The sequence below is a fragment of the Dama dama genome, chromosome 16, assembly GCF_033118175.1.
Source record: "Dama dama isolate Ldn47 chromosome 16, ASM3311817v1, whole genome shotgun sequence".
NCBI classification, from domain to species: Eukaryota; Metazoa; Chordata; class Mammalia; order Artiodactyla; family Cervidae; genus Dama; species Dama dama.
In genome coordinates, this window is record NC_083696.1 from 28291172 (window position 1) to 28307896 (window position 16725).

Consider the following 16725-nt stretch of genomic DNA (forward strand, 5'->3'; position numbering starts at 1 on the left):
AGCTGAAGTGTTTTTACAATATAACTTGTTAAAATTTGGCAAAGTGTTTGCTTTGGCAGCACACACGCTAACGCTGAAGCAATCCAGAGAAGATTAGCGTGGGCCCTGTGCAAGGATGACATGCAAATTTGTGAAACATTCCATATAGTTGTTAGGATGGCAAATTTTACATCATGTGTATTTTACCATGGTTTAAAATTGTAACAGTTTCATTTAATTAAAAACATTAAGAAGGATTTCAGTTAATTGAGCCATGTCGCCACAGTCTGAGCTCGGGTTGGAAAAGAATTTGAAGACAGAGTATTTCAGAATGGAGTGACTTTATTAAGAACAAAAAGCAGAGATAATGAAGGTGCTGCAAGCACAGTGGGCTGACCTCCTAACAGACCAGGGGAGAGTCCCCAGGAAGCTATTAGAACGTGGATTGGCTCAAGGGAGAGCCCAGGGAAGTAATAGATACTTCTGAACAGATAGTTCTGAATGAATTGATACTTCTGAATAGATAGTGAGGGACACTGCAAATATAACAAGCTGACTTCCTGACAGACCAGGGAAAGATGACTCTTCCTGGGTTAGTAGCCAATTTTTGGAGCCTCAAGACAAAGAAAATTCTTGCTGGAAGGGTAGCCTTAAGTGATTGGTTAGGGCACTGTAGGGTGGGGAGTGGGGTGGGCATTTTTGCCTAATATAGGGTCAAGAACTGGCCAATAAGGATTGAGGGCTTTCGGCAGAGGTTACAAAGGGGCCCAGTCATTTCTGGAGATGACCTTGGCTCTGGGCTCCGCCTCTGTGGCCTTGGCGCACGGCCTTGCACCTGTGGGCTTGGGATAGGACTCCATGGGTCCTTTGTCACTAATTCAAATATTGTCTGTTTCTCTCCAGATGAACTTTGGTTTTCCCATTTTCCTTCAGGCAAAGCTCTGTCTTTTCTTACCTGTAGCATTTTTAGGTGTGAGGAGTCTGGGCCAGTCTGTGACCTCCCAGCACACGTGTCCTCTGGGCCATATTAACGCACGCCATTTCTGCACATTGTTGTTCTGCCTCTGTGAGTCGAGGCATTGTCCATTCTGAAGAGAGTTCCTTCTGATCTCAGGAAAACATCCCTTTACTCTCCAGTTCCCTATTTCATTTTCTATCCTGTTGAGAGCCAGAGAACAGAAAGAGAGGGCTTGGGTCCATGACTGTGCCTGAGTGAACAGAACCACAAGAAGAACATCCTTGTGAATAGGAGGCAGCTCAAAAGTTGCTGCAGAATTTTTTTTTTTAATTATAGGTTGCGGCCCTAGACCTTGTTACATAGATTATAGTATAAAATCCCCCAAATTCTGAATTCCAACACACATCTGACCTTTAATGCTTCAGGTAGAGGGCATTCAGATCATGGATCTGTACAAAAAAGCACTTAGAATAATAGTTCCTGGCATGTAATATGAGCTCAGTTGCTTCCGTCTTGTCCGACTCTTTGAGACCCTGTGGTCTATAGCCCTCCAGGCCCCTCTGTCCATGGGATTCTCCAGGCAAGAATACTCGAGTAGGTTGTCATGCCCTGCTCCAGGGCATCCTCCCACCTCAGGGACTGAACCTGCGTCTCCTGCATTGTAGGTGGATTCTTACTGCTGACCACGAGGGAAGCCCTGGCATATAATAAACATACGCAAATAAACTACTGGTATTATGTCACCTTTAGCCTGGCCCAGTGTGGCTGTTTTACTTAACCTAGAAACCTTTGTCACATTGTGCACATTTACACTTAGGAAGATCAAGCATATCACCCTATGACCAAATGGGTGATGCCCCAACTCACTTTAGTATAACAAGCCTTCCTTTCTGCTTATCATCTCTTTTTTGGTTTTCCCATCCCTACCTTCAGTTAGCAAGACAGGGATTCAATGTTGTGCTTATCAGCCGGACACTGGAAAAACTACAGGCCATTGCTGCGGAGATTGGTGAGTAACTCCAAGAAATAAGGGAGATGTTTGTGGAGCCCACTTGCCAGGTTTGCTCACATCCTTCCTATAGAGGCATCTGTCAGCCTCCCTACATTTGCTCTCTGGTGCCTGGGGTACCAGCCTCCTTCGGGGAGCCCAGTTTACAAAGTTAAGGGCAGGACATAAGTGGCTTTAGCTCACTTCAGTTCATCAGTGATTCTTTGGGCTTCATGAAGCAGAAACACATTCACCCTACAAATAGATCCATTCCTTTCTTGGGTCTAGTGTCTCTGTCTCTAGAATCAGAGCCCCTCCCCAGAGGCCTCAGCTCTCCGATTGCTTCAGTTACTTCCTTCAAAAGCAGGGACTTCCCTTCCCTATGTCTGTGCTTTGCTCCTTGCAGAGGGTTGAGAGACAATGCTCACTGCTTGTTGTTAGATTTAAAGAAAAAAAAAAAAAAAGATTTGATTCAGGGCTGCCATGTATGGTGTGAAGGATGTACACTATACAACCCTAAGAGATAGGATTTATATTATAATATTTCATTTTGATGATCCACTCTGAAGTGTTTTTAGTTAATAGTAATGATCGTCATATCCCCTTCTGAGCATTTGAATTTTAATAATTAATTACTAACTTAGTGATTAATAAACTCAACGCAAAGGAATGAGTTTTCAACTATGAAGACTCATGAAGACCATAGCAGGCTGTCTGGGGACAGTCTTATTTCCCTGGAAGAAATTCGGGATAAGAGAAGACCGTGGGGGAGTATGTGGCTGAACAATCACAATGAGGAGGCTCAATGCCCTTGAACCAGTGAATTCTGCTTTTGTTTTCTGACTGGATCTGAAATAACTTTGAGCAGGACTATGACGTTCTTCAGTATTTTCCTTACTGTGCACTTTTCATTGTCTTTTTGAAAAGCAAGTAGTGTCGTTGAAGTGTCCCCAGACTATGCCTAAAGATCACTTGCCCCAGAAATATTGGATCTAACTCCAAAGCTGACTGGGCAGCAGCTAGTAAAATCTGCCTGCAGTTTTTATATCTAAGAAAAAGCTCCCACAGAAGGAAAGTTCACATGGACTAGTGACATAGTTCACATAGACTTTTTCCACATAGACTAGTGGAAAGAGGATTGAACTTGGAGGGAGCAGCGGGCGGGTGCCCTTGGTCAAGCTAGTAAGCTTCTTAGAGCCTTAATTTTCTCCTCCAGAGAGTGGAGACAATACCTACTTCGTTCTTGAGAATATTAAAAAAAATATACTCTGCGTGTAAATGTTTTTATAAATGCCAAAGTGTTGGACAAATGCAAAGGGTTTCTGAGTGTACGTGGAGAGGACCTGATACTCACCGAGCACAAGGATCACACTTTGCTCTGACAGCCCTTAGTCCGCAGGTCTGAAACTTGAGCATGAACCACAGTCACCCCCAGTGTGTGTGAAAACAGATCACCAGGCCCACTCCCAGGGTTTCCTGGTTCAGTAGCTCTGGGTGGAGCCTGAGATTTTATTTCTAACAAGTTACCAGTGATGTTGATGCTGTGGTCTGTGGACCTTGCTTTGAGAACTATTGTATTAAATCTGTTATAATGCCTTTACTTGTCACTGCAGCGAATCTTAGAATCACACAGAAACCATCATTCACAAATCTTTTAGCATATCCCAGCGTTTATCTGAGGCCATTTCTTGTTTCTAATTAAGATGATGGGCTTGTGCTCTTAAAGTGTCTGTTCTGTTCAGATAATACTCAGGGAGTAATAGGGGAACAGAGACAAGAGGGGGATTTGGACACCTGTTCATCGGAAAATAACTGTTGTCTCTAATGCAGAGTGGACGATAGGAAGTACTGTGAAGATAATACAAGCAGATTTTGCCAAAGATGACATCTATGAGTATATTAAAGAAAAACTTAAAGGCTTAGAAATTGGAATTTTAGGTAAGTAAATTGCAATAATGCAAAGCTTGTCAAAATAAGTCACTGAAATAATGATCTTAGTGAGATTTGATTATTCAGTAGTAGCTTAAATTTAACCCATGACTGTAAGCTGTAGCATTAAACCAAATATTAAAGTTCAGTTCTGCAAAAGGCATTACTGGATTAACAAATCTGTATATGGTTTTGGAATGTAGCAAACCTACATAATTTCAATCTTCCCAACCATATTTCCTAGTATTAAAATATTTTTCTTTCACTGAATGATGACATTTGACAGGAATAGGGAAATTTTATTTCCCAAATAGGTCTAATGGAATTAGTTTAATAAACAAACATTGCTGTGATTGATTCACGAAGTAGTGAGTAAGTATGGTTATTTGAGGATAGAGTTTCTCATTTGGGAAATAAGATACAATTTTTTTTCTGTGATAGTTTGTAGATGATCTGTTTTGTGATCACATACACAGTACAGTGTATTGTAGAGAGAAGGAGGATTTTGATTTTCAAAATAATTACATGTTTACTAATAATAATGTAAAATGTACTCTAGGAAAACTAAAAAGAGCAGATAAACACGTAAAAGAATTATGAGTTCCTTAAAATCTTTAACAGCCTGAGATAGCATCTTGATACATATCTTTCCCGACACATGCATATTTTCAAAATGAGGATTAAACTTACATACTGTTTTGCAACATTTAAAAAAATTATACATCAAAAATATTCTCCCAGGTTTTTAAGACTCTGAGCAGTCATAGTTCTGAATGACCGCATTGCATCCCACCACATGGCTGTACCATGATTCATTTTATCTGCATTGTATTATTGGACCACAGTTTTTTCTCTTCCAATTTCCTCACTTTTATTGAATTATGTTGCAGTGAACAGCCTTTTATATACATTTTTTCTGTACACTCTTTCTTGGAAAACTTCCCAAGAGAAGAATTTCTGGGTTGAATATGACAATTTTTAAGGCTTTCAATAGACATTTGCCATGGAGTCTTCTGATATCTTTTTGTTTTGCCTTTCTTGGTCAGTCAACAATGTTGGAATGCTTCCAAACCTTCTCCCAAGCCATTTTCTTAACACGCCAGATGACATCCAGGTAGGCTTGTACTGTTCTGTGGATGTTTTCCTCTCCCCCAGTCCTGAGCCCCCAGCTGGGTAATACCAGGGCTGGGAAGGGGTGATGGGAGTGTGGCCAAAATTCTGCAATCCAGGTGGATGACTGGAGGTGTCGCCTTCAAGTACTCACCTGAGTACTTGATACACAGTGAAGGGTATCACTGTTCCGGACTATCTCTAGGAAAAGAACACCTTCCTTCTTCTCCACACATCAAAATTCACTTGTCCCAGTCTTTTGGGGGCTCCACACTGTGCTTTATAAGGGAGGTAATGCTGCTAACAAATTCATAGCTCTGGATTCAGTGGGAGAAAGCCAGGTCTTTGGCTTTCTTTGCCTTTCCAGGTCATAAGGTTTGTTCAACTTTCAGTGTGAGGGAAGTCCATAATACAGACTTTGTGGCTGAGGGTGTTGTAAGTTCAACAAGCTTAACTCAGACCCATGACTGTCATTGTTGGTCTTAAGTAAATTTAGTATGCATTAACAGTCTTTGCAGGCACTGTATTTTGACTCTTCTCTAGGCTTTGACCTTTGAAATCAAAGGGTTGTACTAATTTTTAACAGGCTATGATGCTTCTACTCCCCAATCCTGCAAGTAGTCCTAAGGTTCTATGTAAGCCCCAAGTATACTGCGTGGATGAATAATGCCAGATTGCTTGGACACTGCTGAACCTCTCACCAAACCTCTTCTGGCCACATATCTAACTCCATGTTTCCTGTTTCTGGCATAAGTCTGTGTCTTTTCATTAAGCTCATTCCATTCCTGCTTCTCTTTATTTATGTCTGCATTTGTACTTGTCTATGTGTCTGTCCCTCTTTCCCTCTTTGTTTGTCTTGGGTAATTCTAGTAGTTTCTTTATATGGCTTCTGTAGCCCAGAACCTCTAACTTGTATTATATGACCATTCATCTTTTTTTTTTTTTCAACCATTCATCTTTATAATCTTTATGTTAGTGTCTTCTAGACCCACATATACTAACCTCCTTTCCTTCAGCTGGAAATTAACCATCTCCCTTTGAGAAACAGTGTCCATATTCCTCCCTAAATTTTCAAGGAAACTCTTAATTGAGGCACACATTTTTGCCCACTTTGTGGTTCTTTAGCACTGAATATTTCTCAAGAGAATTTCTCAAATGATCCAGCTAAATCATGATTGTGATTATGTATTACAGAGCCTCATCCACTGTAACATCACCTCAGTTGTGAAGGTATGTAATCAATGTATATGCTCAAGGCATTAAAATGTAGTAGCTGTTGGAATTTGGCAACTCAGGAGAACTGGCCCCTTCCCCGTAAATGTCGAATTCTTTAAAACTGAACTGTACTTGATTGAAAGACTATGTAGTAGCCTTTTAATTGTCTTATTTTTTTTATCAAGAAAATACAGTGGATTCACTCTCCCTAGCATCTGAATCTTATTTCTGCATTCAGTTTTGTCATATGTCAGAACATATGAGGCCTGATGATGATGAATTCAGGATTCCAAAGCAACTAATAAAAATTAGTACCTTCCTCTGAATTTAGTCTTTGTAAATAGAGGAAAGCTCACTCTGTTTGGAAAAAGGACAGAGACTGTGGTTTGAATTTTATAAACTCTTGTTGTTAAAAAAAATATTTGTTGAATTGAAGTTCAAGTGCATACGTATTCTGATTCCAGATCAGTTACTAGTTAAGTAGACAGCACTGGGAATGCTATTTAGCTCCCTTGAACTTCATATTCTTCATCTGCTATTAATGTATTGAGGATTGAACTAAATTATATGTCAAGTGCCATTCAGCACTCAGGTCCTTTTGTTAGAATTTACTGCATAAGCATATATAGCCATGACTACCACAAAGCTATCTTATGCTGTACCTTTCTGTGAATAAAAAAAAAGGTAGACAAATTGTCTGGGCAGACAGTTTGGAGAAAGATGCTGCCTGAGAGTGGACATAGCCCTATGCTTGATGTGTAGATGATGCTTTTGTGTGAAAACAATGTTTCCTTTACCTCTGAATGATGAAAGCCATCTAACTGGCTTGAGTGAACCCTGGACTTTTAGCCCACACTCACTCCCACAGCTGGGCATCTTGTTTGGTACACAAAATTCCCAACTGTGCATGGAAGCTCTCATAACTGCTCTGGATGGTTCAGTGGAACGTCAGCAATGAATCAGGCATGACTGATTTCATGAGACCGGAACCCTTGTTGGAAAGCAATGGGAAGCACAGTCTCATCTTCACTACATGCACTGGCAGCAGAAGACTGCTTTCCAGAGGAAAGGGGGATAGATGCTGAGCAGACAAAAAAAAAAAAATATATATATATATATATATATATATATATTTTTTTTTTTCAGGTAGATAAGGTTGAGCTGACAAAAATTATTTTCACCATTGGTTTGTTTCTTTGTTTGTTTTGGTAAATATACATTCTTTTTATGCTGAGCAATCAATGGCTTTTTAAAATCCCCAGCCCATATAACTGAAAGTTTTATATGTCCCACTGTTGTCTGCAGCCTTACCACTAAAACCTTTCCATTAATGTATACACTGATCTTTTAGTCTTGGTCCATTTGATCACAGGGTTTCCCAAATGTATTTGACAACTTTCTGACTCTTTTAGCAGAAAAATGCTTTGATTTTCTAAAAAAATATATTTTATACATTGGTAGATGCTAACTTTCTTAAGTGGCAAAGAAAACAAATTGAAGGTTAACTTCTAAGTATATCATGCCCAAGATGGCCATGCTAGTTGGAAACATGACTCAGTTCAGTTCAGTTCAGTTGCTCAGTTGTGTCCAACTCTTCGTGACCCCATGGACTGCAGCATGCCAGGCCTCCCTGTCCATCACCAACTCCTGGAGCTTGCTCAAACTCATGTCCATCAAGTTGGTGATGCCATCCAACCATTTCATCTACAGTTGTCCCCTTCTCCTCCCACCTTCAGTCTTTCCCAGCATCAGGATCTTTTCCAATGAGTCAGTTCTTCACATCAGGTGGCCCAAGTATTGGAGTTTCAGCTTCAGCATCAGTCCTTCCAATGAATATTCAGGACTGATTTCCTTAAGGATGGACTGGTTGGATCTCCTAGCAGTCCAAGGGACTCTCAAAAGTCTTCTCCAACACCACAGTTCAAAAGCATCAATTCTTCAGTGCTCAGCTTTCTTTATGGTCCAGCTCTCACATCCATGCATGACTACTGGAAAAACCATAGCTTTGACTAGACAGACCTTTGTTGGCAAGTAATATCTCTGCTTTTTAATATGCTATCTAGGTTGGTTGTAACTTTCCTTTCAAGGAGCAAGCATCTTTTAATTTCATGGCTGCAGTCACTATCTGCAGGGATTTTGGAGCCCAAAAAGATAAAGTCTGTCACTGTTTCCATTGTTTCCCCATCTATTTTCCATGGAGTGATGAGACCAGATCCATGATCTTAGTTTTCTGAATGTTGACTAGTATCATTTAATTATTCCAAAGGAACCATCTGGAAACACTAGAGTTCTCTATCAAGGGCAAAACTGGAGAATGAATTTGAGGGCAAACGGAAGGTAGGATAAGAGACTAAATACTGGAATCTTTGAGACAGGGACCCACAAAGTCCAGTGTTGTCTCTCTAATTGGGATCATTCACCCAATCAGGTTTTTGGGAGACTTTGAGAAATGTTGTCTAATAGTGCTCCACCTTAATGAAGTTAGGAGAATCAAGGCAAGGGTGTTGCTCCAGAACTGGCAGGGAAGACCTCTTCCAGGGGCAGTAAATTGGAGTGGGGAAGGGATTTTTCAATCCTGTTGTAACTCCAGCAGACCAGCAGACATGTATCTAGGGAGCTATTTCATAGACCACATGCAGGCTAACAACAATGCTGTTGAATTGAAGAGATATTCTTCTTTATCTCGTACCTTGTATGTGAGATGGACACGTGTTAGGTTTCCTGACGGTCCCCTAATTCTAACTCCTGTGTGAGTTTAACAATGGCCAACCTACTTTTACCTCTCTGCCAGAATGAAGGGTATCTGGGAGCCTCAGTGTTGGTCCCATAGCCATAAGTCAATTCTATAGCTTTTCACTCCATTTTCCACAAAGACTTCAGTTTTATGAAGAAGAAACTAGAGGCCTGTGACCTGTTTGCCATTTGTTTATGATGCCTACTGTAGGTTCCAGCAGGCTCTAATGTTGCCAAAATTACCTCCAGTGAGTGTCAGCAGATTTTCAAGGCCATTTGAGAAGCTGAAGTTCTTTCTCCAGTTTCTTTCAGTGCCTGTTTCCCAAATTCCCACTGCCCATTGCTACTTTGTTTCTTTAAAGGTCAGGGCTTAACTTTGGCCTTCTCTTATAGATGACACAGCTGATTCTGAAACACATGCAATCAAGGTAAGTTCTTTCCTTGAAAAAACTTGGAGCAGCCTGTGCTGCCTGGCCTGGCAGTCAGCTGACTTAGGGGTCAGGGGGACAGGGTTCATCTGCTGCTGCTTTAACAAATGATAAAACTGTGGTGAAAGGACATGGAGATTATGGGTTGAAAGCCTAACATTCTAGACCAGGCCAGCTTTGCCAACAGATAAGCATATTTGAAGGTCAAATGTAGCATATACTGGAGGGAGGAAGAAAACAGCAATTCCAGCAGACCTTGTATTAAAAAAAAAAAACTAACTCACAATGAGCTTAAAAGAAACTTCAGAAGTTGGCCTGAGATCATTTCTTTGTTATTATGCATTTCAACTCTTGTCAGAATGAATATTCCAATTTAGGGGTAAAAATCACTATCCCATCAGTGTCTATTTATTCCACATTTTATTTTTTTTATTTATTTTTATTTATTTATATTCCACATTTTAAATTACCCTAGTACAATGCCCATTTGGGAACTGGTTTTTCTCAGGTGGTATTCATTAAAGCAAATGGTTGATAGTTTTATCTTCCCTAGAGAAAGAAGGGGCTTGGCCCTGGTATTCAAATTTGAAGTTTCTTGGTTTTTCTGGATAGAATCCATCTACTAGGGAAGGGTTAAGGATACTGAATTTCCAAAGGGTAAGAACCTCAGAGACTTGTGTAGGAGTGCCTGTGTAAGCTGATGATGGACTGTCAAATTCCACCCAGGACAGGATTCTACATATGACATCTGTCCTGTTGTGGGTCATTTTTATGAGTCAGAAGGGACTTTGAGCTCATGTAGTCACACTTGAGAGAGAAGGCTCCCTTCCCCCTGAGTCTTGTCTGAGCTGAGTTGGTTCTCTGCATTTTCGTGGGGGATCTTTGCTGTATCTGAGCCCCTGTTTCCTGTCACCAGCCCTTGAAGTCAACTGGCTACCAACTGACATCACCGTATGGTAGTATTGTTCATGATGGAGGTGAAGTTGGACTCACAGTTCTTGGAAGCCAAATGCTTAGCACACACACAGAAACCTAGAGAGGATGGAAGTTTCCTAATGTTCACATGAGTCCCTTTATATTCTCCCTTCTCAAGGTGTAATCAAGTATCAAAGTAACTGAAACTTTGTTTCATTGCCTGTTAGGCAGAAAGGTCTCATCTTGAACATATCTTCTGGGGTGGCCCTCTTTCCCTGGCCTCTGTATTCCACGTATTCAGCTTCCAAGGTGAGTGACAGATGGAGTCCAAGTTTCCTTCTCCTTCTTCCCCTTGGTTTTCCCATTTAGTACTTTTCCTTCAGATCATCTGGCAAGCTGATAGGCAGATTTGCCTAGAGGCACTCTTCTAGGTACAGGGAGCTAGTCCACCAGTATCTGGGTGCAAATCTGAAAAAGATGTGCCCCTGGGCTGATGAAGACTTGCAGTAGCCCAGCCAGGCAGTTCAGCCCCCTTCGAATTCCAGCCCCCTTTCACTTCCTTGCCTGGGAGCTGGTGCACTCTTCATGCCAGCAAGTAACATTGTATTGATAGTTTCTTTCCATCCCAGAGACCTCTCTGGGTATAACATGGACAGGAGGTGGCCCTAAGTAGGTATTTATTACAAAGTGTATATTCCTGCTCTTCGAGGAAGCTCTTCCCAGACCAGGAAATGGAGTTCTAAATAACTCCCATCAAGGCGAGCTCCCTTGGTGTCCTTTGAAATCTGAGCACGTTGCCTCTGAGAGAGAATCAATTCCTTAGGTGTTTCTCCTTCTTGTTCCAGGCTTTTATGTGCACATTTTCCAAGGCACTGCAAGCAGAATATAAGGAGAAGGGAATCATCATCCAGGTGAGGTCAACAGTTCTGAGTCCTTGGGAATGGGAACTCTGGACCCCATGGAGCCTGGGCCATTCCTTCCGGCAGGACGGGCTGAGCATGTGTGACTGGGAGAGAGGGTCTGTATGACACCACGTGGGTTCCTGTGATCCTTGAGGTGGCAGCGGGGCCACCATGGTTCTGCCTGTTGCTGCCCTCATCCGTGCCCTGAGTGCCGGAGAAGAAATGGGGGTGGGGTGAGTGAGTGCTCAGAAACGCTTGCTGCCCGATGCTGCCATCAGGACAGAAATTAGGATCTTGTCTAACCATCCTTTACTCTCTGACCTAGATCCAGAAGATAGGCTCATGTGGGAGGAACTATGTGTGGGGAACAAACAAAAGAAAACCGGATATTGGTCTATGTTGGAAGGGGGAGAGAGTGCTGTGTTTGCTTGCCGTTCACCTGTGATGGGCCCCAGAGATTCCCACACTCTGGTTCTTGAGCAGCTGGGGGAGAGGCTCTCTGCTTTCTCTTTCTCCCACACTGACAGCACAGACATGGAGTTGACCTTGTTTGAAATGTAAACAGAGTTGGATCATCACTGTTCGTTAGCCTGAACAATATGCCATGTGCTTTCTCTGGCAACACAGTTAACTCTTAAGTGGTTCTGGAACCTTGAATAAACAGTTTAGAGAGGTTTTTTTTAATTGTTTGCAGAGAAGTTTGATGACATACTATTATATATGAATAGGGCTTCCCATGTAGCTCAGTTGGTAAAGAATCTGCCTCCAGTGCAGGAGACCTGAGTTCAATTCCTGGGTCGGGAAGATCCCCTGGAGAAGGAAATGGCAACCCACTCTAGTATTCTTGCCTGGAGAATCCCATGGACAGAGGAGCCTGGCAGGCTATATATAGTCCATGGGGTCACAAGAGTTGGACACCACTTAGCAACTAAACCACCACCATTATATATGAAAAAGGCACACTCATAGTTATATTTTTAAAATTAGTGCTGTACATACCGATTTTCAACTAAAACACTCAGGTGGCCATTCTTATGAATTAACCAGCTATAGGATAAAGCTTATTCAATAGGTAGGTGTGAGTTAATAGGAGGAACTGTGTAAATAAAAGCATCTTCCCAGTTATAGTGAGTACAATCCCATTCTCAGCCTAGTTGAACTGAAGTCTTACTTATCAAATATTTTTCCCTTCTGCATGGTCCCCCCACCCCCCCCAACTATAGGAACCTAGGAAGTGCAATTCTATCATGTGTTTGGAAGAAAGAAGAACTAGAAATATTTGGTGAACAGTGCTAATGATTACCAGAGCCACTTGCTTCCTGGCCATGTGACAGTCTCAGCATCATCTTGAGCTTGATAGCTGTGGGCCAGAGATACTGTAGCTGCTAAGTCAGTGAGTTCTGTGGAGCAGAAGATGTGGGAGAAGTGGGGTAGAAGAAGGGAGCTCCTTCTCTCAGGCAGAAGCCTTGGAGCTGCTACCAGTCCTGGAAAAGACTCTATGATGTTGTGAAAACTAACTGGTCTCTCCAAACACGCATGTAATTGGTACCCGATGAATATTTGTAAAATTCCTGAGGGAGTGTGCACTGTACACTTGGGTTTGATTTTCAAATCCCAGTGCTGCCATTTATCCTCGGAGTGATTTTGAACAGCCTGTTTAAACTTTCTGAGCTTGTCTCCCCATCTGTAAAAAGGGGTTTAAAATAGCTGCTTACTTCTCTGGGTTACTGTGAAGATCTAGTGAATAAGTAATTATGCAAATTTTTACCAATATTTATTGAGCCCTTGTTTGGTACAGAAAGGTGTTTTGTCAACCAAAACTCACTGTGGGAATGGAAACACTTTTATTATTTCCCTATCTGAAAACTGGGTTTGAAAATGCATGCTTCTTATATTTCTCTAAGGGTACACTTAGAGATCTTTGGAAGAAAAGTATTATACAAATTAATAACTGTGTCAATTTCCGTGAGAACAAATTGAATTGAATTGACTGACACACATTGGATTCAACTGTGAAACAATGTAATTTCAAGTGTGATTAGAAAAAAAAGTGATGTGACAGAAATTTCAAAAGTAATGTGAAGAAAAAGAAAACAAACATGGGTTTTTTTCCCCCCCTAAAGATGCCAAGGTCTCTATGTCAGGGACTAAAGTAAGAAACCCCATCATTAAACCTCATGCCAGGCCACATGTGGTGAGACCACCGGTGGAAAGATGGTGGGGTTTTCAGAGGCCAGTGTGCTGCTGTTGTTTTTTCTTACCAGAATAGGAAAGATTATGAGGTATGTGCCATTCCTGGCTCCTAACTGAAGTGTGAAAGTGGGAATCTAAAGTACTTGAAAGTGCTCCAACTTTGGTCACATGTGTTAGAAATAAACTTCTGTGATATCTCTGCCAGATAAAACATAGGCCATCCAGTTAAATTTGAATTTCAGATAACAGATGATATTTTGAGAGTAAGTATATCCCATCAACACTTGATATATAATTAAACTAAAAAAATTTTCCATTGTTTGTCTGAACTTCAAGTATAACTGGATGTCCTGCATTTTCACTTTCCAAGTGGGGGACCTGGGTTCTAAGAGCTCATGTTCTCACTCACACTGTGTGTATTTGAACCACCTGATGTAGTGTGACCAAGGCATCATCTGGAGTTGGTTGCTAAATTAAGCCAGAAACCAACCTTTCTGATACCAGCTCTGTGCTGGTTCTACACCTTTCACTATTCTATTATCACATATTGTCCTGAGACTTTTTAAGGGAAGAACAGAATTTGAACATGAAGGGATGATAACGTGGGTGTTAATTTCTCAGGGCTGAGCAGATTTTCCTGTGTCATGGTTTCCATTTCCCGTTGCAGGTGTTGACACCGTATGCTATTTCAACTCCGATGACAAAGTATCTAAAAACCAACATGATAACCAAGACTGCTGATGAGTTTGTTAAAGAATCACTGAATTATGTCACGATTGGAGATGAAACCTGTGGCTGCCTCACCCATGAAATCTTGGTAATTGATAACATCTCCTTTCTCGAAGCAAGGGAGGACAGACATGCAGGTGGCCCCAGGAGGGATTAGTCGGCTTTTCCTTGCTGTCGGAGCTTTCGGTAGGGTAGTGATGCTAGAGGTATGCTGCTGAGGGTAACCCAGCCCATGAAAGGTATATTTAGCAAGGGCTAGGAGAAGATGGAGGGCTGGATGCTCAGCTCTAGATGACTCCGAAGTTGGCATATCTCATCCTTGGCTGCCTCACCTATCCCCTCAGAAAGTGAAGTAATTCCCAGAGCTTTGTGAAGGTTAGGCCAAAACACAACGTGCTTCCCTGTAGGGGCTGTCTATGTTTCTGGCCTTCTGTGCCAGTAAATGTTTAACTTTCCAGGAAAAAAACAAAAAAACAAAACACCTTGACTTGTAGCATTTACTGATTACCATGATTGATGTGAAGCTACCAGTGTGTTGTCACTGCACATGAATTCAGGAGGAAGCTCACAACTGGCTCTCGTGAGCAAGTACAAGATGGTTCTTGTACACTGTGGACTCCATCAAATACACAAATAAAGTCTGAAGTATGTGGCATGAGGAGTTCTGGCCATCCCTGGGCTGTTTTTAGGAAAAAAAAAAAACAACACATGAAACAAAGGTAGAGGAGGTGCACGCTAATACTGAAAACAAACAGTTCCAGGATAGTTCTGTTTCCAGCATCACCAAAGAATTTTAGTCAGATATTTACTTTTCCTTCGTATATCAACTCTCTCCTCTACCTCATATGCTTTCCTACTGTGGGAATTCAGTTCAGTTCACTGGCTCAGTTGTGTCTGACTCTTTGCGACCCCATGGACTGCAGCACGCCAGGCCTCCCTGTCCATCACCAACTCCCAGAGCTTGCTCAAACTCATGTCCATCGAGTCGGTGATGCCATCCAACCATGTTATCTTCTGTCGTTCCCTTATCCGCCTCCTGTGGGAATTATCTCTTTCTTTCTCTCTCTGATGCTGGAGGGATTCATAGGGCAGTGCACTGAATCCTCCCAAAGCATTCGGCTATCTCCTGGGCCTCAGTACTGAGGCTGTGGCAAGAGATACTGAATGTCTCAGCTGATTACTTGCTACTTTTACTATAGAATGTCGACAAGGTGTAGAATCACCGTTTGAACTCACATTGCAAAGTAGACAACCAGAAAGAATATAAGATCTTTGTTGCCAATTGCTGATCTGGTTTTTCTTCAGACCACTGCTTTCTGCATGGCATGAAAACAAATTAGTGGAATATCTAGTGAATTTTAATTTAGTTTGATCTGATAATCTAAACTGTGCATTTAGGAAATATGCTGCCCATTATTTAGAGAAAAATGTTCAGTCTCACTGGAGTGTCCCTTCTTCCTGCCTCTCTAAGATGACACTGGGGAAAGAGTACCTATGATCTCCTACTGGTCCTTAAGTGTGTGTGTGGCTGGTGTCCCCTCGTCTACCTGATGATTGCTCTCCTTGCTGGTTTATATTCGTGGGAGTGAGAGGGTGACTCTTTCTGTCCTTTGGCTTAGCTACTGATGGCTGCAGATCCCTGAATCTCTGCTATCTCCTTCATCCCGCCAGAGGCCAGCTGTCCATCTGCAGCTTTGGTTAACAGAGGCTGTCTGCCTCTCTACTCTGCATCAGCACCAATGTGAAGTGAGAGGTTCTGGAAAATCAAATCTCAGCATTTACCTTGCTAAGCTGAGATAATATTCTGCGGCTGCACTCCAGAAGAGTGGAGACAATAAACCCTCCTTGGCCATCCTTACTTATTTATCACACTTTCCTATCATTCACCCCAGGCCCCCAGCCCTCCAACCTGAGCCCAGAGGACAAACATATCAGGGAACACACATCTGGCTATGTCTCACTCTTTCTCTTACTTCCCACCATCTCCAGGGCTTTTTGAATGCTTTCCCACTGTCACATCCTGTCCATCTCAGAGGGATTTAGCTAGCTCCAGTGGGTAAGACATCCTCTCCATCCCTTAGGAGAACTCTGTACTTGCAGTCATCCAGGATATTGATGTTTTAAATGGAATTCATTAGCATTTAGAAAATGTTTTCTTGAGACAATAGCATGGCTTGCAAGACTATTGTCTTGCTACATACCATGATACAATTCTAGATGTCAAAAGTTGAATTAAAACAAAATTTCTCTTTGATTTCTGATGTAACAAATTCAAATCTCTACTGGCAAACAGATCACAAAAACAGAAGAAAAAAGTCTGTGGCTGGTGAAGCAAAAGAGAAAACAAGGAAAACACATAAATCATTAAAACCATTGAAACCAATTTTGAATATGCCAGGGTGTAGAAAGATCATTGAATCTAAAGTTATGGGTAATCAAATGAAATCAACCAGCAGACAAGCAAGTCTTCCATTTCAAAGAGTTGAGGTCAACACAGGATGCTATCTACCCCCAAGGAATTTTGGGGGCAACAACTGAGGTGGGACTGGGGCCTCTAACCTAAGAATCCATGTGGAACTTGGGGCTTCATAGTTATCTCATTTAATCCTCCTAAACATCTTGTGAGACAGGACATTTGGTTCCCCT

General features: G+C 41.7%; 1 protein-coding gene and 1 non-coding gene across 2 annotated transcripts in view; both read left to right on the plus strand.

Annotated features, from left to right (window-relative positions):
- The window catches only part of HSD17B3 (hydroxysteroid 17-beta dehydrogenase 3), a 62015-nt gene that overhangs the window by 31880 nt on the left and 13410 nt on the right, over window positions 1-16725 (plus strand). Inside the window, exons 3-10 of the mRNA XM_061164014.1 lie at window positions 1871-1946; window positions 3756-3863; window positions 4901-4968; window positions 6159-6194; window positions 9306-9340; window positions 10483-10564; window positions 11101-11166; window positions 14018-14167. Coding sequence (XP_061019997.1) covers window positions 1871-1946; window positions 3756-3863; window positions 4901-4968; window positions 6159-6194; window positions 9306-9340; window positions 10483-10564; window positions 11101-11166; window positions 14018-14167 — 621 coding nt within the window. The remainder of the gene's footprint in view (window positions 1-1870; window positions 1947-3755; window positions 3864-4900; window positions 4969-6158; window positions 6195-9305; window positions 9341-10482; window positions 10565-11100; window positions 11167-14017; window positions 14168-16725) is intronic.
- On the plus strand, window positions 44-150 carry LOC133071522 (U6 spliceosomal RNA). Its single transcript, XR_009696465.1, has one exon. It is a non-coding gene; the product is annotated as a U6 spliceosomal RNA (small nuclear RNA).